The 25,653-nt window shown below is 38.6% G+C and overlaps 1 protein-coding gene across 2 annotated transcripts in view; it reads left to right on the top strand.

Moving 5' to 3' along the window:
• Sec63 (SEC63 protein translocation regulator) overlaps nucleotides 1-25,653 on the top strand; it is a 78,431-nt gene that overhangs the window by 24,152 nt on the left and 28,626 nt on the right. For both annotated transcript variants that reach the window (XM_076552375.1, XM_076552376.1), the window contains exons 2-12: nucleotides 3,334-3,433; nucleotides 9,232-9,346; nucleotides 10,869-10,981; nucleotides 14,043-14,104; nucleotides 15,790-15,848; nucleotides 17,569-17,619; nucleotides 18,628-18,736; nucleotides 21,160-21,254; nucleotides 21,350-21,482; nucleotides 24,099-24,191; nucleotides 25,413-25,567. In XM_076552375.1, coding sequence (XP_076408490.1) covers nucleotides 3,334-3,433; nucleotides 9,232-9,346; nucleotides 10,869-10,981; nucleotides 14,043-14,104; nucleotides 15,790-15,848; nucleotides 17,569-17,619; nucleotides 18,628-18,736; nucleotides 21,160-21,254; nucleotides 21,350-21,482; nucleotides 24,099-24,191; nucleotides 25,413-25,567 — 1,085 coding nt within the window. The remainder of the gene's footprint in view (nucleotides 1-3,333; nucleotides 3,434-9,231; nucleotides 9,347-10,868; nucleotides 10,982-14,042; nucleotides 14,105-15,789; nucleotides 15,849-17,568; nucleotides 17,620-18,627; nucleotides 18,737-21,159; nucleotides 21,255-21,349; nucleotides 21,483-24,098; nucleotides 24,192-25,412; nucleotides 25,568-25,653) is intronic.

Here is a 25,653-nt window from a genome sequence, read left to right as displayed (position 1 = left end):
TTTGCTCTCCTAGTCTTGCTTAGTGTACAGAGGTAGGGAATATGTAGGGATTTATGGAGAGAGCAGTGTCTGTATAGTTCTTTCTTCCTTCTTTCCTTCCTTCCTTCTTAAATTTTGGTTTTTTGAGACAGTTTCTTTGTGTTGCCTTGGCTGTCCTAGAACTAGCTCTGTAGACTAGGCTAGCCTCTCGAGTGCTGGGACTAAAGGTGTGCACTACCACACCTGGCGTTATATTGTTACATTAATTTATATCAGTACTTTCACTTCCAGGCTAATAGTCCAGGTTTAGTCTTGTGTCTTTTATATTTGTCACTATTTTCTCTGACAGGAAAAAGTAGATTTTAGTATAGATGAATTTCTAAATGGTCTTAATAAATAAAAAACACGGAGCCAGAAATTTGGGTTAAAGGCCAAGAGAAAGATCAGAGGAATAGGACAAACCACGAGCTAACCTCACCTCATCAACTCTGCAGCTTCCAAAGAGAGCTTCTTCCTTTATCTAATGTTTATATCCCTTTTCTGCTCTGTTCTCTCATTGGCTTTCTAAGCCCAGCTACATTACTTCCTCTTACACAGCTCTGTCACTGTCTGTCTGTGCAGACCTCCAGACCTCTATGGTTGGTACTGGGATTAAAGATATGTGTCACCATGCTTGGCTCTGTTCCCTAGTGTGGCCTTGAACACACAGAGATCCTGCCTGCTAAGTGATAGGATTAAGGGTGTGTGCTACCCCTGCCTGACTTCTTTGTTTACTTGTAATGGCTGGCCTTTTTCCTCTCATTGCCAGGCAAGCCTTATTTATTAAAGCACACATAAAATATCACCACATTTTAGGGGTTTTTTTGTTTTGTTTTGTTTTGTTGTGACAGGGTTTCTCTGTGTAGCTTTGCGCCTTTCCTGGATCTCGTTCTGTAGCCCAGGCTGGCCTCGAACTCACAAAGATTGTCTGACTCTGCCTCCTGAGTGCGGGGATTAAAGGCGTGCACCACCGCTGCCAGATTTTAATTTTTTGATATATTAACTTTTTTTGATCAGTCTACCTGCATGTATAAAACTTCTTTGTTACCACCTCTTCTTCTACCTGGATCTGTCTTAATTACATTGATATCCCTGCCAAGTAGCATGTGGATGCCCCTGCCAGGTAGCATGTGAATGCCTTTGTCACAGTGTGCAGTTGACTTCCTGCCTTTTTTTTTTGAGACAGTTTCTTTATATAGGCCTGGCTGCCCAGGAACTTGCTCTGTAGACCAGATTGGTGGCCTCAAACTTAGAGAGATCTGTCTGTCTTGTCTTTCTCCCCATCCCAAGTGCTGGGATTAAAGGTATATGTCACCACTCCTGACTTGTAAGGATGTTTGCCGGTATCTGTGTCTTGTGAGCCACATGTGATGTGGGCAGTGCCTGCTGCAGAGGACTGAAGAAGGTGTCAGCCTACTTGGGACTGGAGTTACAGACAGTTGTGAGCTGCCACGAGGTTGCTGGGAATTGAAACCAGGCTTTCTGGAAGAGCTTAACCCCTGAGCCATCTCTCCAGCCCCCCCTCCCAACCCCCCACCCTGCCCACCATGGTGTTTAAGAATTTCAAAATATATGAGAGGTATGTGCCTTTGTGCATGCATGCATATTCATTCCTTGGCATACATACAGAAGTCAGGAGAACCTACAGGAGTTAGTTCTTGTTTTCCACCTATGGGTCCCAGGGATGGAACCCAGGTTGTCAGGCTTAGTGGTCAGTGCCTTTACCCACTGAGGACCTCACTGGCCCTGCATGCCAAATTGTTTTACCTATCTACTATCTCATGTAAGGATTTCAGTTTTGTATATATTTTTGTATATATAATATGGTAAAGAAAACAACAGCATTAGCCCAGCTGGACTCAGGCTACATGATCCCAACTTTGTTGGGAACATTGCAGGCATCCCAGCTAGGAGCTGTGGAGTTGTTGAGCATGTCTTTTTCTTTCCAGAAGGACGGTTTGGTCTGCTGACCTTAACTACACTGCCACCATAGAGCTACATCACAGCCTATTTGAACTTGACAGCCATGCGCTTAACTGCTAGGTCATCTCTCCAGTCCGTCTCTCCAGCCCCTTAAACATGCTTTTTAAATCTAGGGAGGGTATTGAAACTAAAGGATTGTGCTAAGTTCAGTAGAACAGTATGTCACATTTTAGGTTTGGTTATCATTTTTAATTGAATTGCAGCTTTTTGAAGTGACTAAAATAATTTTGTCACAGCTCTTACACAGGCCTGTCTTAAGTTCTTACAGATTTGACTGTCTTTCTCAATTTAATATAAAATAATTAAAACTTGTGATACTGAATTTTACTGTCCACTCTTGTTTCAGCTCTCCATTGATTTTCATGTAAAACTACAAATTCTGTTTGTTTCACATTTTCAGTAGGTAAAATTCTGAACCTTGTTGGTTAGAATATATGTGGTTAGATAATTATTTCCGTACTTGACTATTGTTTCTCCTTGGTTACTAAATGAACCATATTTTGATTAGTTTATGCTTTTGTTCTATACAAGGAGAGAATAGAGAAATGTGCAGACAATTGGTTATATGACCCAGGCTTCATAGGTTCAAGTTAGTTTCTAAAGTTTTGGAGAAGTTTCCCATGGAAAATACTTGCTTCTTATTAGTTAAACTTTTCCAGATACTGTAGCACAAATCTTAACAGGTCTTACTAATAAAAACAAACCTGGAGCTGGGTATTGGGGTGAATGCTGGAAGATCAGAGAAGCAGAACAAGCTACAGCTTCCTCACTTCGACATTTCCTCAGCTGATCCTGTTTCCTCAGACTGGAAGCTTCTGAGTCCTCATCCAGAATGAATCTCAGCTTAACTGCTGCTAAAAGCCTGAAAGCTTAACCAGCCTAGTTCCTGGTCCTCACACGCCTTATATACCATTCTGCTTTCTGCTGTTACTTCCTGGGATAAAAGGCGTGAGTCACCATGCCTGGCTGTTTCCAGTGTGGCCTTGAACTCACAGAGATCCAGATGGATCTCTGCTTCCAGAAGGCTAGGATTAAAGGTGTGAGTGCCACCATTTTCTGGCCTCTATGTCTGTCTAGTGGCTGTTCTGTTCTCTGACCCCAGATAAATTTATTAGGGTGCACGGTATATTGGGGAACACAATATCACCACAAGATACTATTCATTGTAAGTGACAACTTCGCAAAGTTTATGAATTTTTATAATGATTATATAAATAGGCAAGACTTGTATATTTTGACAAAATGTTAGGATAGTAATGAAGGTTAGTATGATATGGTTCAGATTTCACTGTGAAAAATAATTGAACTAATCTTACTTTTCTTTCTTGACAGAGCAAATTCGATTAAAGAATATCAGAAAAGTATATGGAAGATGTATGTGGTATCGTTTACGATTATTAAAACCCCAGCCAAATATTATTCCTACAGTAAAGTAAGTAATGGATTTCAATAAGAAAATGTACTGAGTACTTACTCTTTGCTTAGATATCATGAATTAGGGAATCTGAGGATGGCTTACATGGGTGCCTGGAAAGAAATTGTAGCCTGTGACAGGGTTGAGGTTTGATTAGTAATCTTGAGAGCTGTGAACAGATTAAAAGTCAAAACGAGAAGGGTATGTGAGTCAGCCCTTGTTTGAAGACTGTATATGTTACGTGCTAGAATTGAAGATTGAGGTTGAGGTCTCTATGGAATTCAAAGATTTCAAAGACTGGCAAGATTGGGCATGAATTTCAAGATGATAACTAAAGTTTAGCACGTGTTGCCATATGCTTAATATATTTATTTGATTCTGTGTTAATTTCAAGTGTTTATGATTTTCCTTAAGCTGGAGCTAAGAAATGAGTTGATTTGGCCAGAATCATGCAGTGGATGTGGTAGAGCAGGACCATATCATCGTAATTTTGGCAGGTTCATCTGCTTAGACAAGCCACTAGCAAGTGTTTGATTCTGTGAAGCTAAAGGTGTGCTTTACGCTGCTTTATGTCAAGTCTTTAGCTCAGCCACTAGATTATCTATGATGGGAATTGGAGGTTGCTACTGCAGAAGAACCCACTGGTGAATTACCCACATTTACCTGCCCAGTGGAGGGTTAAGAGTTAGACCAGTTGTTTTAAGTCTGGCTTTAAATGATGAGGATGGTTTTAAACATAGTTGGGTTACTTCAGAGGGTTGAAATAAGATGTTTTCAGAGGGAAAGGATTGGTTTCTGCACAGAGAGAGAGGGAATCTTAGCTTTGGTATTTATTACTCAGTGATGTGAAGCTAAATGCAGTTAGCACTGAGACCAGTGTAGCCTTCTGTTCACTTTTATTTGCTGTTTATTCTCATTTTAAATTAAAATTTTATAAACACACACACACACACACCCTTCTCTTTTTTTGAGACGGGTTCTCACTATGTAGCCATGGCTTGCCTGAAACTAACTGTGTAGATCAGGCTGGCCTTGGACTTCACAGGCATTCATCTGACTCTGTCTTCTGAGTATCCGAGGATTACAATTTTGTTCTTCTTCTTAATTTATCTGGTGTGTGTGTGTGTGTGTGTGTGTGTGTGTGTGTGTGTGTGTGTGTGTGTGTGTATACACATGTCACTGCACACTACATCAGTGTAGAGGACAGAGAATGACTTTGTGGATTGCTTCTTTTTTCCACACCTTATGAGGGCTCTGGGAATTGAACTCGGGTCATCAGGCTTGTGAAGCAGATTCATTTCCTGATAACCCTGCCCATCAACCTTGAGCCTCAGTTTTCAAGGAAAAAAGTTGGAGGCCTTTTCAGTAATAAATAAATGACTTCTTTAATTCAGAATGAAGGTCAGAGAACTACTGACTAGATTCTGGTGATAGTTTAGATAAAGTTAGAAATTATGAACACTCTTGCTTCTTTCTACTACCTAGTGCTTCTTTCCTGCCAGTGTCTCTGAAACTAAGTTATATTATTTCTGGAAGTAGCTTCCAAATTACATTTAAAATATGGTTAAAAGGAAAAAAAAATGCAGAAGACATTCTAAGTTAATTTACTGAATCTGCATTTGAGGAAATGTTTGTCTTTTTGGAGGAACCAAATATTCTTTTAGAAAATTGGATACAGAGCATAATCATGTCATGTCATCCCCCAGGTCCCCTGCCTCCCCTCTTTGGCTCTCTAAGAACTGGAGTATGGTTTTATTGGTTGGAATGGTTTTCATCAGCTCAGGAGATCCTGTCATGAGCCTTCTCTTCTGTTCTTGGCTCTGAGAACAGATGCCAAATATGAAGCATCTAATAGAGTTTAGCATCTGGAAGGTTTTGTTCTTTTTCTTAGGTTTGCTTAGCCTTTGTGATTTGTCATTTTTATCTGTTTCATAAAACCTCATAAGATTTGTTAGACTTTTAGATTTTATCAAAGTGAAGAGTTACTGTTTGTGAATAGCATTTTCAAGTGTTCTTTAGATTATTGAGAATATTAGCAAACTTTAGTTTTATGCTTAGAATTTTCTGCTTTTACATGTAATCGTTGTGTGCCTATTATGAGTCAGATATAGAAAGTGCTAGATACACAGCGATTAACAAGATAGATATGGGGGCTGGAGAGATGGCTCAGTGGTTAAGAGCACTGACTGCTCTTCCAGAGGACCTGGGTTCAAGTCCCAGCACCCACATGGCAGCTCACAACTGTCTGTAACTCAAGATCTGATATCCTCACACAGTCATACATGCAGCAAAAACACCAATGCAAATAAAAATAAAAACAATTTAAAAAAAAAAAAAAAACAAGATAGATATGATTCAAAGATGTGAACCTTAGACAATTGTAGCAAATTTAGTAAATAATGTTAGTTCATTTCTTTTTTTTCTTTGTTACTGTAATAAAATACTTGAGTTTGGGTACTTTATAACAAACAAGGCTTATTTAGCTTATTTTAGTTTTAGATGCTGAAAGTCCAAGGTCTTTCAGCCCCATCCGTTTGTAACCTTTGGAATAACATTACAACTTGGTAGATGGCATCATGGTGCAAGGATACATATACAGATGCATAGACATATATGGATACAGATATGGATGATACAGATACCTATGATACACATACAAGGGTCCAGAAGAGGTGTCAAATCCCCTGTAACTAGAGTTATAGGCAGTTGTGAATCACCTGATGTGATTGCTGGGAACCAAACTTGGTCCCCTGCAAGAGCAAACCACTAGCCATATCTTTAGTGCCCTAGACCTCATCTCTTAAAGAAAGATCCACTACATCTTTTTGTGTATGGTGAGTGTGTGCATGTGTGTTCAGATGTGAGTGGGTACATGTCCTTAGGTTTTATGTATGTATGGAAGCCAGAGGTTGACATCTGGTGTCTGAACAATTTTCTACTTTATTTACTGAGGTGTAGAGTGTTCTAGTTTTATATCTGTTGCTAGTTACAGATAAGAGCAGAGATTATATTCTGGGCAGACACCTATTTTGCCTTCTTCCTGCTAGTTAGCTTTAATCTAGATTTCTCCTATCTCTATGTAGCTCAGGACTTTCTGCCTAGGGAATGATGCTGCCCACAGTGGGCTAGGTCTTTCCTGTATCACTTAACAATCGACATGCCCATAGTCCAGTCTAATCTAGACAGTCCCTTGATTGAGGTTCTTTTCTCAGGTGATCTAGACCATGGTAAGTTGATGTTTAAAACTATTGTACAGGGTTCTTGGTAAACCTGGAGTTTGCCCAGCAAGTCTGTCTAGCCCATTTGCCCCAGGGTTCGCATCTCTGCTCCCCCAAGCACTGGGGTGTAATAGGTAATCACACCTGCCTAGCTTTTATGTGGGTGTTAGAGATATGAATTCTGACTCTCAGGCTTGTCCATTGAACTGTCTCCTCAACCCTAGTTCTACCACTGTTTTGTACTCTATACTGCTAAACCATAGCAGTGAGGACTGGGGGGAGTTGCTATGGAAGAGCAGCAGAAGGGGCGCTCACTTGGCCCAAGACAGAGAAGGCTTTTTGAGTGGGCTGTAAGTGTGGCTAAGATGTTTTGTTATTTTGTTTTTGTTTTTTGTGGTAGTGGGGTTGAACCTTGCAAATGCTAGTTAAATGTTCTATTGTTGATCTCTATCTGTAGCCCCCGAGACTTGGGGAAGAGTTATTAGTAGTAGCTCATAGCTACCATGAGTTGATTATGTTTACTACATATGAGTCACTTTCAAAGTACTTAAAATTTTAAATCTCATTTAATTGTCAAACCCGTCATCGAAGTTGGAATTGAGATATATAGCTTAAGCAGCTTACCAAACTTTCTTAATTAATATGTAATAACAGTGGGAGTTAAGCTAGTGAGTTTTGTTTTGTGGCCAGGAAAAAAGAGGGGGATGTTCTTCATAGTGTTCTCTCTCCTCTTTGGGCATATATGTGGGCATTTAGGTAGGCTGGAAAACAGCTTGAAGTTTATACTCTTAAAGGGTTTAAAATATACCTAGGGATGCAACTTACTTTGTAGAGTGCTGGCCAACCATGCTGGAAGCCTTTGGTTTGACTCCTAAATCAGGTGTGGTGGTGCATGCTAAATCAGGTGTGGTGGTGCATGCCTGCATGATTAGCCCTTATGTGGGCTGTGGAAGCAGGAGGGTCAGAAGTTCAAAGTCATCTTCCTTTACATAGTGAGTTTATGGGCAGCCTAGGCTCTATTGAGACCCTTCCTCAGTGTGTGTGTGTGTGTGTGTGTGTGTGTATGTGTGTGTGTGTGTGTGTGTGTGTGTGTGTGTGTGTGTGTGTGCGCGCTTTAGAATATTGTTTTGGCCAAATGGAAAGAAACTTGTATCTCAGTTCCCACTGTTGATTAAACTACCCAGGGGTTAGTAAAAACTGGATAAGATCTTGTTCAGGTGCCAAAGGAATTTGCAGCAAGTCAAAGGAAAAAGTTACTGTGTGTGCTGCTTTGCAGCTGTAACTGTTCTCTTCAAAGGATTGCTTTTGAAAGGTGGGTCGTTTTAGTTGAGTTGAAGGATGAATTTAAAGTTTGTGTAGGTAGGCACGCACACATGGGAACTGAGATTTTGACAGATACAAGAGAGCAAATGTGTGATTTTTGGGAAAGCTTATGGAACATTGAAGAACAAAAATCTGTTTTGAAAATCGGGTAAACAGAAAACTAAGGAATCCTCCTAGGTGATTCCAGATGTTGGCTCATTTCCAAATGATAAGTGCATTTAAGCTAGGTTCTGCCAAAGAGCAGAAGTACAGCTGAGTGTAGAATTGTTGCCTAGCAGAGACAGGAAAGGCCCTCGATGTCATCTCAGTGCAGGGATGGAAACAAAGCTAAACAAGGGACCTTCTCTTTGCTCTTAAAGCCAGTCATTGCAGTTCTGTTTGATTATTTTATGTTTTTGTCTAACAAATCCTATTCATTGTAACAAATTGTCATACAGAGGATCTGATAGTTCATTTTTCACCTAAAGATTTTGATTACTTCGTACTCTTCTAATCACGTTTCTGCTTATAGAAATTGGGTTGTGTTTTACAAAGCTTGAAAGCTGTTTTCCCTTTCAAATTTAACATTAAAAAAGTCTTTCATGACCGATTTTACTTTCATTTAATAGAAAGTATTTCACTCTGGTTGAATGATTAAAATTATTATTTTTTTGCCTAGTAATTCATTGATGGACATTTAAAGATGCTAGTATTTGGTTTTACTATGTAGAATACATTCAAGAGAGAAGAAATTAGTTTTTTATTGCTCTTTTATGTCCTTAATGTGTGCACATTTTTTATGTTAGTTATAAAATGTTTTTTTGTGTGGCTGCATCATGGTTTGACCGCTCTCCTTAAATTAGTTATGGCTGATGGACATCAGAATATTTCCAAACTTTACAATTTAAAGAAGGCTATTTATTCATTTTTGTATGCCTGGCCAATTTTTAAAAATTTATTTTACTAAATGTATAATTTCTAGGTCAAGAGTAAACTTCTTTCATTTCAGTAAAAATCTTTCATTAAGTGGTTTCTTGGCTATTTCTTATCTATTTTAATGAGTCTAGTATTAATTTCTGTATTTAATTCTGCAAATAGTAACATGGGAGGCACTCTCCTAGATTCTAGAGAATTCAGAAGTGAAAACAGCACCATCCTTGCTGTAACAGGAATTTACAGATGTGAGTCAGTGGGGTAGCATAGTGGTGTGCAGCTCCTTTAGATGGTTTTATTCCTTGATCTTGTAGAAAGCCATACAGATGTATTTATTATGTCATTTGTCTTTTTCCTAAACAGGAAAATAGTTCTGCTTGCAGGATGGGCATTGTTCTTATTCCTTGCATACAAAGTTTCCAAAACAGACCGAGAATATCAGGAGTACAATCCTTATGAAGTATTAAATTTGGATCCTGTAAGTAGTATTCTTCTGTAATATCATTAATTTAACAATATCTTAAATACTAGAAATTTATACTCTAAAACAAATTAGACATTTCCAAAAGAAATCAGACTTTGGTCTGTTAACGTTTTGTTTTAGATTGACAGGTTTCACTATGTTCATCTGTGTTGTATGTGTACTCAGGGTAGAGGAGGCTATCAGATCCCTTGGAGTTGGCAGGTGGTTTAAAGCTGCCTGAGGTGGGTGCTGGGAACTGAACTCAGGACTTCAGGGAGAGCAGTATAAGCTTTTCTCTGCCAAGCCAATCTCTTCAGCCCTGTCAGTTAACTTCTTTAAAAAAATAAGATCTAATTCATTATCATTTAAATACATTTGTTGTATTGTTGGTTGCTAGTAGTAAGTATTAGCTTATAACTAGTAAACTGTTAAGATTACTTGATGAGAAGTCACTATATTTTAAAAACACATTCATGTTGATTGGCACATGCACTACCTTAAATCTGAGATGGGGGTACTTGTAAGAAACTGTTGTCATTATCATTGAAATTAGGTAGTCCTTGAGTATGTTCTTTGGTGAGATTTTGGTTGAACTCAGTTGATAAACTTCTACAGAACATTAGAACTGGAGTTAGTGAAGAGAGAGGGTGAGGCTGAGAAAACTGTGTCCTGTAACAGCTTAGTAGGCAGACTGAATCTAGTAGTTGTGGTTTTAAACTTCGATTTTCTTCAGTGGATGGCTTGGTTTTGAAGTTGATATACAAATTAAGGAGAATGTTCATCTTCCAGTTTTCTGCTTTGTAGAAGAAAAGTTTGCATATAATAGGATTTCTATTTGATTGTTTTTTTTAAACATTTTTTTAGATTTTATTAAATGTATACATATGGGTGTATGTGTGAGTGTGGGTTTATGCATGAGAATTCAGAAGCCAGCAGAGGGTGCTGGATCCTCTGAGGCTGCCCAGGGTCTGTTGGTGCTGGGAACTAGACCTGTGCACCCTTTCTAAGAGCAGTGTGAACTTGAACCCCTGACCTAGCTGTCTCTCCAGTCCAGAGTCTGGTTTTTTAATATAATAAAAAGATGTAGGGAAATAAAAATGATCCAGAATTATTGGTAAAAAGTAAGATTGAGAACCAATGCCAGTTCTTTTTTTTAAAATATTTACTTAATATTAAAATACTTAGAAGCAGATGAAATGAGATACTGCTCAGAGCATAAAGAAAGCAGATCTTTGACTTAGCTGTATTAGTTTACTCTTGATCCTTTCTGGATAGTTAAAGCCACTGCACTTTTATTTAAATGTGGAGTTATATGGTTTCACCACTATTACCATTAGTGACTAGTATATTGCATGTCATATAGTTAAATGCTTGAGAAGTATATGTATGAGATGAAACTTGGGAGACAAAATGTATAGGAGAAAATGTTACTTTCTTTTGTCAGAATATTGAGTAGTTCATGGTTTAAGATAAAAATAGGGTCGATTATTTCTTATTGCATTATGTTCTTATGTATTAACAAAGCTTTTCCTTTTAGGGAGCAACAGTAGCAGAAATTAAGAAACAATATCGCTTGTTGTCACTTAAATATCATCCAGATAAAGGAGGTGATGAAGTTATGTTCATGAGGATAGCAAAAGCTTATGCAGCGTAAGTATCATAGGGCCTGTTACACTTTTTAAAAGAAAGGGGTAAAGATACCTTCTGTTTAAGAAAGTAGTAAGTTAGCCGGGCGGTGGTGGCGCACGCCTTTAATCCCAGCACTCGGGAGGCAGAGGCAGGCGGATCTCTGTGAGTTCGAGTCCAGCCTGGTCTCCAAAGCGAGTTCCAGGAAAAGGCACAAAGCTACACAGAGAAACCCTGTCTTGAAAAAACAAAACAAAAACAAAACAAAACAAAACAAAAAAAAGAAAGTAGTAAGTAAAATGAATGTTACACACTTTTATTAAATATTAACCAAGTATATTTGAACCTGACATTTATGGACCTACTCAGCAGCTCTAAAGTGGTAGTTTAATTAAATCATAAGTTACTCAGGCTTGGCACTTAGAAAAGTGATTTTCCCCAGTTTAATTAAATATGTCTTAGTTACTGATTTTAGTGTGAAGAGACCCTGGACCAAGGCAGATTATAAAAGAAAGCGTTAAATTAGGGCCTTGCTTACAGTTTGAGGGGTTTAGTCCATGACCATCATGGCAGGGAACATGGAGGCAGGCAGGCAGGCAGGCAGGTATGCTGCTGGAACTGATATCCCATCTGAAGGGTGGAGGTACAGAGAGCAAGATGGGGCCTTCTCCAACAAGAACACCTCCTGCTCTTTCCTAAACACTCCACCAACTGGGAAACAAATATTTAGATACATGAGCCTATAGGGATCATTCTCATTCAAACCACCACAGTGACTGAGTTGTATTGAGAGTTTCTAAGCATCCTGAATAGCAGAGGTGTGTTTGAGTTTCATTTTCTCTTTTGAGGCGTTTGTTAAACCAGTTCTACTTCTCCTGTTTTGACAGTGTGTGTCTCTGATTGAACTGTTTAAGGGCAAGTATAATGTTTACTTTAAGTGCTTTATTTTTGGTATTCTTTCAGAATTTCATTGTAATAGATGGTTTCTAGTTCCTTTGCTGTTAGATACTGTATCTGTTGAGATGTAGATTTTGTTTATATACTGTGTGCGTGTGTCACTGCAGATGTGTGGAGAGGTAGGTTGGGAGCCAGTGCTCTTTCCCTGCTGAGCCATCTCACCAGCCTGAGTTACAGATTTCTGTCTGTCTGTCTGTCTGCTCTGCCTCCCAAACCTTCTTAAGAATCTTTTTAGAACTTTCAGATTATTTTCTTGTTGACCTAGATGTAAGGCATAGGTAAGATACATTGTTACTGTTAAGAAACCTTGTGAGCTGAGGGTAGAGCTCAATACAGTACCTGGCAAGTGTACACAAGCCCTAGGGTTTGATTTCTCACAACTCAGAAAAACAAACAAACAAAAAACCAACAAACAACTGTATTATTCACATATACATACCCAGACAATTTTACATTTATAAATCCCCTCCTCCACCCACCGCCCCAACATAGGGTCTCACTATGTAGCCCTAGCTGCCCTGGAACTCAGTATATAGATCAGTATGTCCTCGAACTCCAAGATCTCAAGGTTTTATTTTGTTTTTTTGCAGAGTGAGAGATATGGGTCTGATTTCATTCTTCAGGTGTATATCCTCTCTGGCCAGCACCATTTGTTGAGAAGACTTTTTTCCCTAATGAATGTTTTTGACACCTTCAGCAAAGCTTAGGCATTCACAACTCTGGGTTGATCTCTGATTTTCTGTTCTAGTCCATTGATCTGCATGTCTGTTTCGTATCAGTACAATGCTATCTTTATCACTGTGGCTCTGTAGTGTAGTTTTAGGTTAGGTAATAGTATGCTTCTGACTATGTTCTTTCTGCCTAGAATTGGTTTGGCTATTAGGATTTTTTTGTTTCCAAAGCATTGTCAGGTTTGTGAAGGAACTGAGATTTTCATCTAGTGCTTTTTATGATGTATACTGGGATCTGAAATAAAGCCATTTTAATTCTCTGCTTTGAGCTATTGCCCAGGTCAGGACTTACATTTTATTTAGGTGTTGAAAATCATTCCATAACTTTTATATTGCCTGACCTGAAAGCTCTTGTGTAGAAGGTGTTTGCCTAGTTCTCCTGGCACTCAGCTTAGAAGAGCCTTTTCCCACAACAGTGAAGTTTTACAGGCGACGTTGACCTCTTGAGAGCAGAGTGCCATCATTTGGGAATTAACTACTACATTTTAAATTATTAATGTGCTCATTGGAGAAATTTTAGAAAATAGGCTATTAGGAAATAAATAAAAGTCACTTAAAATCTTACATTCTTATAAGACTTAGTAAATAGCCTTTGAATTTCATCTGACTTAATTAGCTAAGCAGGAATTTGTGTCAAGGTCTAGGAATTAGCATTCACTCGAGCGCGCGCAGGCACACACCTTTTCAGAGAGAGTATTTTTGATTCTTTCAGTTATTAACCTCCTCTGGGGAAGGGTATGTATATCTGTGTGGTATGTGTGTTCACACATGTGGGTGTACCTGTATGTAGAGGCAGAGGTTAGCGTTGGTGTTTCCCTAGGTCACTCCGCCTTATCTACTGAAAAGGCCTCTCTCACTTCAGTCTATCAGTAGATAAGCAGCTTGGTCCAGGTGCAGCCCGTCTTTGTCAACTGAGAGCTGGGTTATCGGTGGCCGCCGTACCTTTGTCAGGTTTATCTGACAGGGTGCTGGGGGCTTCCATGCCTGCAGAGCAAGCACTCTACCGAGTGAGCCTCCTCCCCAGCCGGGGTTGCTGTCTTTCCAGAAGAGAGTTTGCTTCAGGTGGCGAGGGTGTGGGGCATTGGAGCAGTTAGGAGTGCTTACCACTCTGCCTTCCAAAGAACCCAAGACCTCAGTTTCCAGCACCCAGTTTGGGCAGCTCACAACCTCCTGTAACTCCAGTTCCAGGGACTTTCAAAGTCTCTGTGGGCACCTGTGCTCTTGTGTACACACACACACACACACACACACACACACACACACACACACACACACACACACACAAGTAAATAAACCTAAAAACAAAGATATTGATTGCCTAATGAAGTTCTTACATTTGAATACTTACTTTTTTGGGCATGGCTTTCTAATTTTGGTACCTATTTTCTTCGTGGTAGTTTAACAGATGAAGAGTCTCGGAAAAATTGGGAAGAATTTGGAAATCCAGATGGGCCTCAAGGTGCGGTGAATATAAAAATGTTGTTAGTATTGTATATTATGAAAATATTAACTAGAATAAGAGGAGTGTTGATTTTTCTTTGTTTATGGGTATGAAAATTACAGCCACAAGAAGTTAGATGAATACATTGAACTTCTTTACATATATGTTTTTGTTTATATTTATGTTTGTGCACCATACACATGACTGGTGCCCACAGAGATTAGATCTCCTAGAGCTGGAGTTTGGGGGCCATCGTGAGCCATCGTGTGGCCTTGGGAACTGAACCTGGATCCTGAAAGAGCACTCCTATATCTTTTATTTCAGATTTATTTTAAGTGTGCTGCTTATGTATGTGAAGGTTAGAAGAGGACATTGGATCCCCTGAAGTTGGAGTTATGGATGGTTGTGATCCACTCTGTGGGTGCTGGGAACTGAACCCAGGTTCCTTGCAAGAACAACAAATGCTCTTAACTGATGAGCTCCTTGGGGCAGGAGAGGTGGCTTATCTGTTAACGGCTAGGCTCACAGCCCAAAGACAGCAAGTGCTCGGAAGCACTGAGCAGCCTTTCCAGCCTCCCTGTTTACTTTTTACTTAATTTTTTTTTTAAAAGACTTTGGTTCCCAACATATATTGGACTTGGTAATTTCTTCCTTTTTTAGGGAGGTAGGTAACTGGAGTGAAGGGGCTAGACCTAGGAGGACTAGGAAGTGTGTGTGTGTGTGTGTGTGTGAGAGAGAGAGAGAGAGAGAGAGAGAGAGAGAGAGAGAGAGAGAGAGAGAGAGAGAGAGAGAGATAGATAGATAGATAGATAGATATTGGGGTACATTATGTGAAATTCCCAAATAACCAATAAAAGTATGTTGGTGGGGAAAACACAAAAAGCTTCAGTTCCCAGCACCATGTTGAGCAGCTCAAAGCTGCCTATAATTCCAGCTTCAAGGAGATCTAACCTTGGTCTCTGGGGGTGCTTGTACTCATGTGTATATACCTATTAACAGATACAGACAGGCTGGAGAGATGGCTCAGAGGTTAAGAGCACTGGCTGTTCTTCCAGAGGTCCTGAGTTCAATTCCCAGCACCCACATGGTGGTTTGCTCACAACCATCTGTAATGAGATCTGGTGTCCAAGCACACATGCAGACAGAACACTGTATACATAATAAATAAATAAATCTTAAAAAAAAAAAAACAAGATACAAACACATACTTACAATTTAAAAATAATAAAATAATTTTCTCCATGTGCATGGCACCTGTATGTACACATTCATGCATACATGTGTGCACACAATGAGCCCATGCAAAAAATTTTTCATTACTTATTTCTTATATTTTCAAGCATTTATATGAATTCAAGGCATGAAAGTATTTTGAGTTTTCTAGTGAAAAGAAACTTAAGTGTAAAAAGTTTCCCCATTGAAAACTATGAAGTTTCATGTACATTCTTCTGTAACATACATACATTCATGTATTTTAAGACAAGGTCTCATTCTCATCCATGCTGACCTTGAACTTCCATTGATCCTCCTGCCTCAGTTTCTCAAATGTTGTACAAGCCTGGGTGTATTTTTTAAGTTTGTATAATGGAAATTTATGTAATGTAAGAAGTTTTTTCGGGAAATGGTGAGGAAACTTAATTTTGAGATACAGATAAATAAAATTGAAAGCAGAATCTTTAGAACAGTTATTTATTTTATTTCAGCTACAAGTTTTGGAATTGCCTTGCCAGCTTGGATAGTTGACCAGAAAAATTCGATTCTGGTGAGTGCATTTATATAAGGCCTGTTCTGATGTTCTTGATATACTTTTGTTCTATACTGTATTAGGGTGTGATGTAATGAAACTTTACCACAGAGACTCTCACATGCACTTACTTGGTACTGTGTTTTGAAAGCTACATAGCAAGAGAAAAGAATTGGTTGTAATTACATGCTAGTTTAGGACAATGGATTCTAATTTTGTTTTTGGTTTGGTTGTTGTAGTTTTGTTTTGGTTTGGTTTTGTTTTTTTGTTTTTGAAACAAGGTTTCTCCTGGCTGACCTGGAACTCACTCTGTAGAATGAACTCACAGAGATCCGCCTGCTTCTGCCTCCCGAGTACTGGGATTAAAGGCGTGCGCCACCACCGCCCAGCAGCAATGTATTCTAAGTTTGAATTAATTTATTTTGAAAGTATTTTTGGTTAGTGTCCTATTTTTGGTTTGAGAACTACTGGATTTTATGGTAGCCAAATTTATTTAAGGTGAACTCATAATTTAACTTACTCATTTCACCTTTACTCAAACTAAGCTACTTTTTGTCAATTGAAATATACCTATTCCATACTAGGAAACAATGGGACATCAGACAGGCTTCTATCTCTGATAGTTGCTGCAGCCCTAAAACATCAGGAATTGTCTTAATACATTGTTTACAAATTGATGATTCTCTACTTGAGGTTTCATGAAAGTAATTATCTAGGAGCTGTTTTATTTTAACTTAATCTTTCCTTATTATTTTTAAATGTATACTCTCTTACTTTCTCTCCCTGTCTGTCTGTCTGTCTGTCTGTCTTTCGTGTGTATGTGTGTGTTGTCTCTCTGTGTCTGTCAGTCTGTCTCTCTTCTCTTCTCCTCCCCTCCCCTCCCCTCCCCTCCCCTCCCCTCCCCTCCCCCCCTCTCTCTCCCTCTGTGTTGTGGGGGAGGGGCTGCCCAGGTCACAGCATATGTGTGGAGGTCAGAGGATAACTTGCTGGAGTTGGTTCTCTCCTACCATATGGGTCCTAGAACTGGAACTCAGCTAGTTAGTCTTGGTGGCAGGTACCTTTACCTACTAAGCCATCCTGCTGGTCTGAGGAGCCTTTTTTAAACTTTAAAAAGCAAAATATACACAGTTAATCTATAGTTTTTTGAAAATGCCTATTTTGTGACATTAAAATTGATAATCTTGTATACTTGCTGCTTATAAGTGCATCTATCATACTTAGGGCTACTGTAGGAATAATAGGAAAGGAAAAGATAGCTGACAGATTTCAGATGAAGCTATAGGCGAAAATTCAGTAGTTACTATCAAATAAAAATTTAATGGCACATTTGTAGTTAGGCACTAGAGTTAGTTTGTAAGGCCTTATAATTTATTTCACAGCACTACTCGCAAGATGTGACTATAGAAAATGCTTGACTGGAAGGAAGACATAATTTATAAAACTTTTGCAGTTAATCTATATTACATCAGTATATAGATGTAAATTAAAAGGTGATTTGTATAGCAGACAGAAAAGCTCTAGAGTTTGACTATAGTAACACTGTTAACCTGTGTGCCTAGGGCAAGCTCTGTGATCTGTTTGTACTTCAGCTATACTATCCACAAAAAAACCCCAAAAGGTACCTTCGTTATAAAGGATCAAGTAACAGAGTGCTTTTTAATAGTGGGACCTCTTTGTAAGTCTGGACAATGTTTTAATTTACCAGACCAAGGCATAACTACTTTCTCTTTAACTCTAGGTTTTACTTGTATATGGATTGGCATTTATGGTTATCCTTCCTGTTGTTGTGGTAAGTTCTACTACTTTATATTGATTGTTTTGGGGTAGTTGCTCCATAAGATTTTGATTTAGAATTTAATCAATTCAACGTGATGTTTTTAAACACGTTGTTGTTGTTGTTGTTGTTGTTTGAAACAGGGTCTTACTACCTAACTCTAGCTGGCCTGGAACTTGATAGGTAGTCCAGGTTGGCCTCAGACTACCCCTGCTTCCTGATTGCTGGGATTAAAGGCACCACCACGCCCAGCCTATTTTTATTTTTATGTATGTGTGTGTAGGGTATGTGCACATGAGAGTAGGTGTCCAAGGAGTCCAGGAGAGAGTATAGGATTCCCTGGATCTGGATAGTTATGAGCTAGTTGATGTGGGTGATGGGAACAGAAGATAGGTTCTCTATAAGAACAGTACATGGTCTTAGCCATTAAGGCATGTCCCCAATCCCTAGCCACTCATTTTAAAAAATAACTGTGTAGTACTATATAATGAAGAGCTACCAAAAAGTTATTTCATCTTTCATTTCTTTGTGCCATGTGTTCTTTTTGATCCTGGATTTTTGTGGCTCCATAAGTCCTATTATACATCTGTCTTGACCTCTCCATAGGATTGCTGTGTAAGATCCAATCTCTTGAGAACCTGAATGAAAATATGTCAGCTATAAAATGGCCCCGAGACTTATCAAATTTTGTAGTAGAAACCACTTTATTTGCTTATAGCAATGAGTGGTTTTATTCTTGTTTTATCTTTTGAACAGTTTCTGCCTAAAACTTAAAGCATTTTAATCATGCCTGATGATTTGTGTTGGTGTTTAGGTGTCTGGCAGTGTCAGTATTTGTTAGTAAGTTTTTGAAATATGGAACAAGCTCAAGCACTTCATTGCTCTTAGTAAATTTTTGGAAAATTCACACACACACACACACACACACACACACACACACACACACAAACCATTGTGCTGCCTCAAGCTTAATATTTATAATTTTTCATGCTTTATATCTTGTTCAATTTTATTTGTATTTAGGGCTCATGGTGGTATCGGTCAATACGCTATAGTGGAGACCAGATTCTAATACGTACAACACAGATTTATACATACTTTGTTTATAAAACTCGAAATATGGATATGAAACGTAAGTAAACCTAAGTAACTGCTGTTTGTTGCATTGTTTTCTGAGTCATTTATATGTTGCTATATGTTTCTTAACTCTATAGTAGATTCTAGGTTATAGTTCGTCAGATTGAATCAGAAACCAGGAGGACCATTGCTGACCGGCTCCCCCTCAGCCTCACATTCATGGCCTTTAATACAGCCTAGGCACATCTGCCCAAGAGTGGTACCTCCTCTATTAGCATCAAGAAAATGCCCCCACAGACATGCCCACAGGCTAGTCTGACGTAGGCATTTCCTCAGTTAAGGTTCTGTCTTCCCAGGTGACTAGTTTATGTCATTAATGAAAGTGTATAAAATTACCAGGTTTTGACATAGCAAAGGCAACAGTTAAACGAGGAAGAAGATGGCCTACAAGATGGAGGAAATGTTGGGTAGCTAAACAGCTGAGAGAGGATGGATTTCTAGAATGCATAAAGTATTAAAAACCTGGTGTAATACATCTGCAATCCCAGTACTCAAAAGGGAGAGCTAAGAGAATTGCCACAAGTCTGATGCCAGCTTGGTCTACATAGTGAGTTCCAGGCTAGCCAAGGATTCAGTGTTTCAAAAGGAAGAAGAATTCTATCTTACTCTAGCCAAACTTGTTGTTACTAAGAAATCGATTAACGAAAGCCGGCAAGGATGCAGCTTCTAGTGAGAATGTCAGTTAGTCTAGCCACATACACGATTCCTCAAAACTCTTCACTAGATTGAGCATATGATGAGCTTCTATACTGCTTCTGGGGATATACCAAGAGGAAGCCAAGTCAGACACCTGCATCTGTGCTTACTGTGGCATTGTGTACAATAGACAAGCTGCAGAATATGCCTAGGTGCCTGTCAACAAATAAGTGGATAAGGAAGATGTGGTATATATAGCAACCATCTTTTTTTTTTTTTTTTTTAATTCATCTGTAAGGAAGAATGAACGTAGGGAAGTTTCAGAAAAATTGATTAAACAGGAGATAATTATATTATGTGAAATAAATGAGACTCAAACATTACATTATTTCTCTCAAATAGATCCTAGGTTTTTATGTGTACACATAAAATCATAAATATACACACACACACATAAACACATATGTTATGAAAGTTAAAGCAAGACTGGGAAAAGGAGTACTAGCTGGAAGGAGAGGGATGGGTATGGTCAAAATACATAATATAATTGAACAAAAATGTCTGTGAACCCCTTCACTGTGTATAGTGAATATAGGATATAGAAGAGAATGAGTATTACTTTCTGTTGTGCATATATATTACTCTTATATTCAATTGAAATATTAGTATAGGAACTTACTTCCTTATAAAAATGGTTCATGTGTTTTGTTTTGCCCGTGGGATACTGATTTCTGAGAGTGTTCCTTAGTCTCAGATAATTCTGTCACAAAGCATTTTTTAGCTGAAGGATTTATTTACATTTCCTTCAGCTGTCTTTGGAACAGTTATTCTCCCTCTACCCCCGTGAAAATATTTGAGCCTGGTGTGATGGTGCACGCTTTTAATCCCAGCACTTGAGAGGCCAGGGCAGGCAGATCTTTGTGAGTTCCAGCCCAGCCTGGTCTACATATGTAGTTCCAGGCCAAAGGTACATGATGAGACACTGTCTCCAAAAAAAAAAAAAAAAAAAAAAATTTGGGGTGGGGTTGTAGTAGGTCAGAGGTTTATGGTGCCTGCTGTGTGTTGGGCACATCTGAAGAAACTCAAGTGCAAGGAGATGTTACAGAACTGTCCTCTCTACTCTTGAGCGTCTGTAGTCCCGCCCTTGTTTGTTAGCACAGATTCCCTTCTGTTAAAGGAAAGGTAAGATTCATGGTTGGGGTGAAATTGATGATTGTGGTGTCAGTCCTTATAGAGCTTTTAGGATAATAATACATGTGGCAGGGAATTATGTGCATTTCCATAAAACTCTCCAAGGTTCCAGAAGTTTTGTTTACTTGATATTCTGAGAAGTCATGGAATAAAGAGAATCTCTCACTCTTGGTAATTTCTTGTTTCCAGCCTTACTTAACTGAAGGGCACTTGTTTACATGCAACATTCTAACATCACATGAAGTACTAATGCTCTCTGGCAGGCTTCTATGGAACACATGCTTAGTATAGAAACATTCTATTTTAAACTATCTTAATTTTCCTTAAGTGCCCTTTTGTGCCCTTAATTTGATGAGCACTTATACTCACTTGGGATAGGTAAAAATTGTCACTTTTAAAAAGTGTAGTTTCTTTTGTTTTAGTGGGAGATATTAATTTACTTGTCAGTAGTGGAGGCCAGATGACTGTCAGCATTGCATTGTGCGTGATTAGAAAAGTGCTTAACTTTAGGGTTAAGGGAGTTATCTCAGGAGGAGAAATTAATAAGTAAGTAAATATCTATTTACCATTATATTTGTTTTGTTTCCGTAGGTCTCATCATGGTTTTAGCTGGAGCTTCTGAATTTGATCCTCAATATAATAAAGATGCCACAAGCAGGCCAACAGATAATATCTTAATACCACAGGTTAGGCTGATCTTACACATTTCTTGATAAGCAATAAAGTACAAAAGTGAATGATTCATGATATGTTTCTGAATAATTATTTTTCTTTACCTTAGCTAATTAGAGAAATTGGCAGCATAAATTTAAAGAAGAATGAGCCTCCACTTACCTGTCCATATAGCCTGAAGGCCAGAGTTCTTTTACTGTCTCATCTTGCTAGAATGAAAATTCCTGAGACCCTGGAAGAAGGTATTTGTGACTCTAATATGTAAAGGGTTTTAATGGGGCCAAAGCAACAGATATAAGTAGTCTTAGTGATTCAGCGTTTAGGTGATGTTCTTTTTTGTTCAAATAGTTGTTTATATTCCTTTAAAAAATCTATTTGTATATCATTACTTTACAGATAGTTTGGAACTCTACATCAGATGCTTTGGCGGATGTCGAAATGTATTATTTCAAGATCAAATATTCCCTATGAAATGTTTAATAATTGCAGGTTAGCTAGAGAATTTCCTCAATGGCTTTGGTCGTTGAGGCTGTCCTTGAACTTGCTCAGGCTGGACACAAGCTGAAGACCCTTCTTCCTCAGCCTCCTGTGGACTGAGATTATAGATGTACATCACCATCTAGTGATTTTTGAGAAAAGAACTTAAAAAATTTTTAGAGGGACAAAAGCAGATTTACAGCAAATATCTGACCCTCTTAATCCAACATTATTCCCGCCATTTCTCAGTAGTAGCTACAGAGAAGTAGAGTTGATTTTCACTTAAATAAGTGTTTGAAATACCTATTCTTTAAAACACAGGCCATGGGTTGAGATGGAAGTGTTACCAGAGAGATCATTGATTTGGATGTCATCTCCTTTTTAGCTGTAGTATTTCAGTTGAAACTTAAAAACTTGTCATCCTAAAACATAAATGTTCTTTCTGAATGAAATCTTACCATCCCATCACTGTTCAGCTAATGATGTAATCCAGGACTCCTGAAAATAAGACTGCTTGGTATTAGTGCTAGGAAGGATGCTTAGGATGGAAGGAAGGAATATTTTTAGGCATTGTTATTGGAGTTACTTTGAAATAAATTAGTAATTTTGTTACTAATGTTCTGTGCATGTATACAGGCATATTCATTTTTACTAGTCATTTCTCACACAAAAGAACTCTGGCCTTCAGGCTATAGGGGCCTGCTTTTTAGGTTGAGTACCAAATCTAATGGATTTCGTTTCAAAAGCTAATTTTATCTGTCTTCATCAATATCCTGGTACCACAGAGGCCTGAAGAGGGCTTTGGATTCCCTGGAACTGCAGTTAAAAGTTGTTGTGAGCCACTGTGGGTATTGGGAGTTGAATTCAAGTCATCTGGAAGAGCAGCTTGTAGCTGGAGTTTTCTCCAGTCCTGCCTGGCCTATGGTCAGGACAAATCTCTCTCACCCGCCAGTCCCGCAGCCGCTCAGACCCAACCAAGTAAACACACAGAGATTTAGATGGCTTACAAACTATGGCCGTGGCAGGCTTCTTGTTACCTAGTTCTTCTATCTTAAATTAACCCATGTCTATAAATCTATTCCTTGCCACGTGGCTCATGGCTTACTGGTATCTTACATGTTGCTACTCATGGCGGCGGCTGGCGGCGGCTCCTGACTCAGCCTTCCTATTCCCAGAATTCTCTTCTCTGCTTGTCCCACCTATACTTCCTGCCTGGCAACTGGCCAGTCAGCATTTTATGTATACAGAGTGATATCCACAGCAGCTGCTAGTGTTCCTAACTGCTGAGATATCTCTCTAGCCTCCAAATGGATGATGATGATGATGATGATGATGATGATGACAATATTATATCATTTATTTTTCTGTATTGCTGGTATTTGAACTCAGGACCTGACATGTGCTATACATATGCTCTGTTATCTAGCTACATTCCCAGCCTGTTAGAATTTTTTTAAACTTATTTTTTATTTTAATGCGTATTTTAATGTATAACTTTGCCTGCAATAGTGTTATGTGTGTTCAGTGCCTGAAGAGTCCAGAGGAGGGTATTAAATCCCCTGAGGCTGGGGCTGGAGAGATGGCTCAGAGGTTAAGAGCACTGGCTGCTCTTCCAGAGGTCCTCAGTTCAATTCCCAGCAACCACATGGTGGCTCACAACCATCTATAATAAGATCTAGTGCCCTCTTCTGATGTGCAGGCAGAACACTGTATACATAATAAATCTTTTAAAATAAATAAATAAACCCCCGAGGCTATAGTTACAAACTGTTGTCAGTCACATGTTGGTGCTAGGACTTGAACCCAGGTCCTCTGGAAGAGCAGCTGATGCTCTTAACCACTTGAAGAGCCATCTTACCAGCCCATTGTGTTTGTTTGTTTGTTTGTTTGTTTCTGGAGATTGGACTCAGGTGGTCAGGCTTGCACCACAAGCACTTTTACAAGCTTAGTCACCCCTTAACTTCCTCCTCTTTTCTGTATTTAGTCGACCTTATTCTTATTCATAGTCTTTGCATTGACCCACAGTTAATAGGAACTTAACAGCACAAACAGAACCTTCTCAAAGATAGCAGGATTAGAACTGAATTCATGATTAAGACTATTTTAAAGAAAGGAAGGAATGACTATAATAATTACATAATTAATTAATATAATTGCACCATTATGTTAAACGTTGCTACATCTTGTATTAGTAATGGCATCTACTTTTTGCAGTGAAGTTGAGGAGAAACAGTCTTTCAAGCATTAAAATTCTGAGACGATGTGAAATATTTAAGGGCCAGGACACTTTGTTTTAGCCTTGGCCTTCAAAGGGGAAAGGTATTTTCACTGTAATATTAGAATTGGTTATTTCAGGGTTGTTGTTTTTTTCTTTCTTCTAGATCAACAATTCATGCTGAAAAAATGTCCTGCTCTGCTTCAAGAAATGGTTAATGTAATCTGCCAGCTAATAATAATGGCCAGGAGCCGTGAAGGTGAGGAAGAAATGTAATTAATTTGGACTTTTTCCTGCAAGCATTTGTCAGTATACTTCACAGTTTAAAGATTTATGAGTATTTAATTACAATTTTGTATACTGAGTCAGTCATGTTTCACAGATTTGCTCATGATTTTTCTCATTCTTTTCATTGTTTTATTTTTAGTGTTTTAAATGTTTTCTTTCTCTGAATATTTTTGAGTTATTTTAACAGTGATTTTTTTGGCATAGTGTGTAATTTTTGTAAGTGTGTGTGTGTGTGTGTGTGTGTGAGAGAGAGAGAGAGAGAGAGAGAGAGAGAGAGAGAGGCAGACAGAGACAGAAAAGAAAAGAAAAGAAATTTTTGGCTGTTAGGGGAAAGGGGATGCTAAAATGCTAAAAAAAAAAAAAAAAAAAAAAGGAGACTTTTTTTTATAGTTTGTTGTTGTGGGTGATTTTAGTTCTTGGCAATGCTCCAGTGAATTTAGAAATACTGATAATACCTTCTTACTTAGTTACTGTTGTTCGAGTTTGTAAACAGAAAGAATTTCAGAAGGCATGGATTACACCTGTAACCTTAGTGCTTGTTAGGCTGAGGCAGGGGTCTAGTTTGAGGCCAGTCTGGTTTCCATAGGGAGACCTTGTTGTCTTCAAAAAGTAAAAATAAATTTAAAAAACACACAATATTTATTTATCTTTTATTTTTGAGATAGGATCTTGCTTTGTAGCCAAATCTGCCGTAGCTTCTTAAGCAGTGAGGCTGCTGCTTTGCTGTGCTGTGCCCAGCTGAGGACACGTGGGGCTTTGTGTGTTTGTGGTAGTATCTATCTTCCCTTTGTGTGTTTGTGGTAGTATCTATCTTCCCTTTGTGTGTTTGTGGTAGTATCTAGCTTCCTGCATTGCCTACGCTGGCCTTGCCTCAGCCTTGTGAGTGCTGGGATTGCCACCCAAGTACTGGGATTCCAGGTGTTCTCCACCACTTCATGATACCACTGAGCATGCCTGATATTTTACTGTTATTGGAGTTGATACAGAGGCTTTTGTTAAATTAATGGTTGTCGCAGAGTAATATATACTGGATCAAGTTTATGTATTTTAACATTTTTCAGTAGTTTTTAAAGGAAAAATCAATATCCTCATGTTGAAGTTTAGGTGTTGAACGTTAGTGTGATTTTATTCCTTGTAATAAAAGTGTAAAAAGTACAGCCCTTTTGTTTGTTTTTTTCCTATTCTTTCTAAGAAAGGGAGTTTCGTGCTCCAACTTTGGCATCATTAGAAAACTGTATGAAGCTCTCACAGATGGCTGTCCAAGGCCTCCAGCAGTTTAAGTCTCCCCTTCTGCAGCTCCCTCACATCGAGGAGGACAATCTTAGGAGAGTCTCCAACCATAAAAAGGTTTGTAGACTGTTTTCTAGTCAGAGTTTAGCAACTTGTCATTACAAGGTCATGTGAATAAAGTTTTGTAGACTTGGCTACTGTGG

Source organism: Peromyscus maniculatus, chromosome 16 (assembly GCF_049852395.1).
Source record: "Peromyscus maniculatus bairdii isolate BWxNUB_F1_BW_parent chromosome 16, HU_Pman_BW_mat_3.1, whole genome shotgun sequence".
NCBI classification, from domain to species: Eukaryota; Metazoa; Chordata; class Mammalia; order Rodentia; family Cricetidae; genus Peromyscus; species Peromyscus maniculatus.
This window is presented reverse-complemented; position numbering and strand designations above follow the sequence as displayed.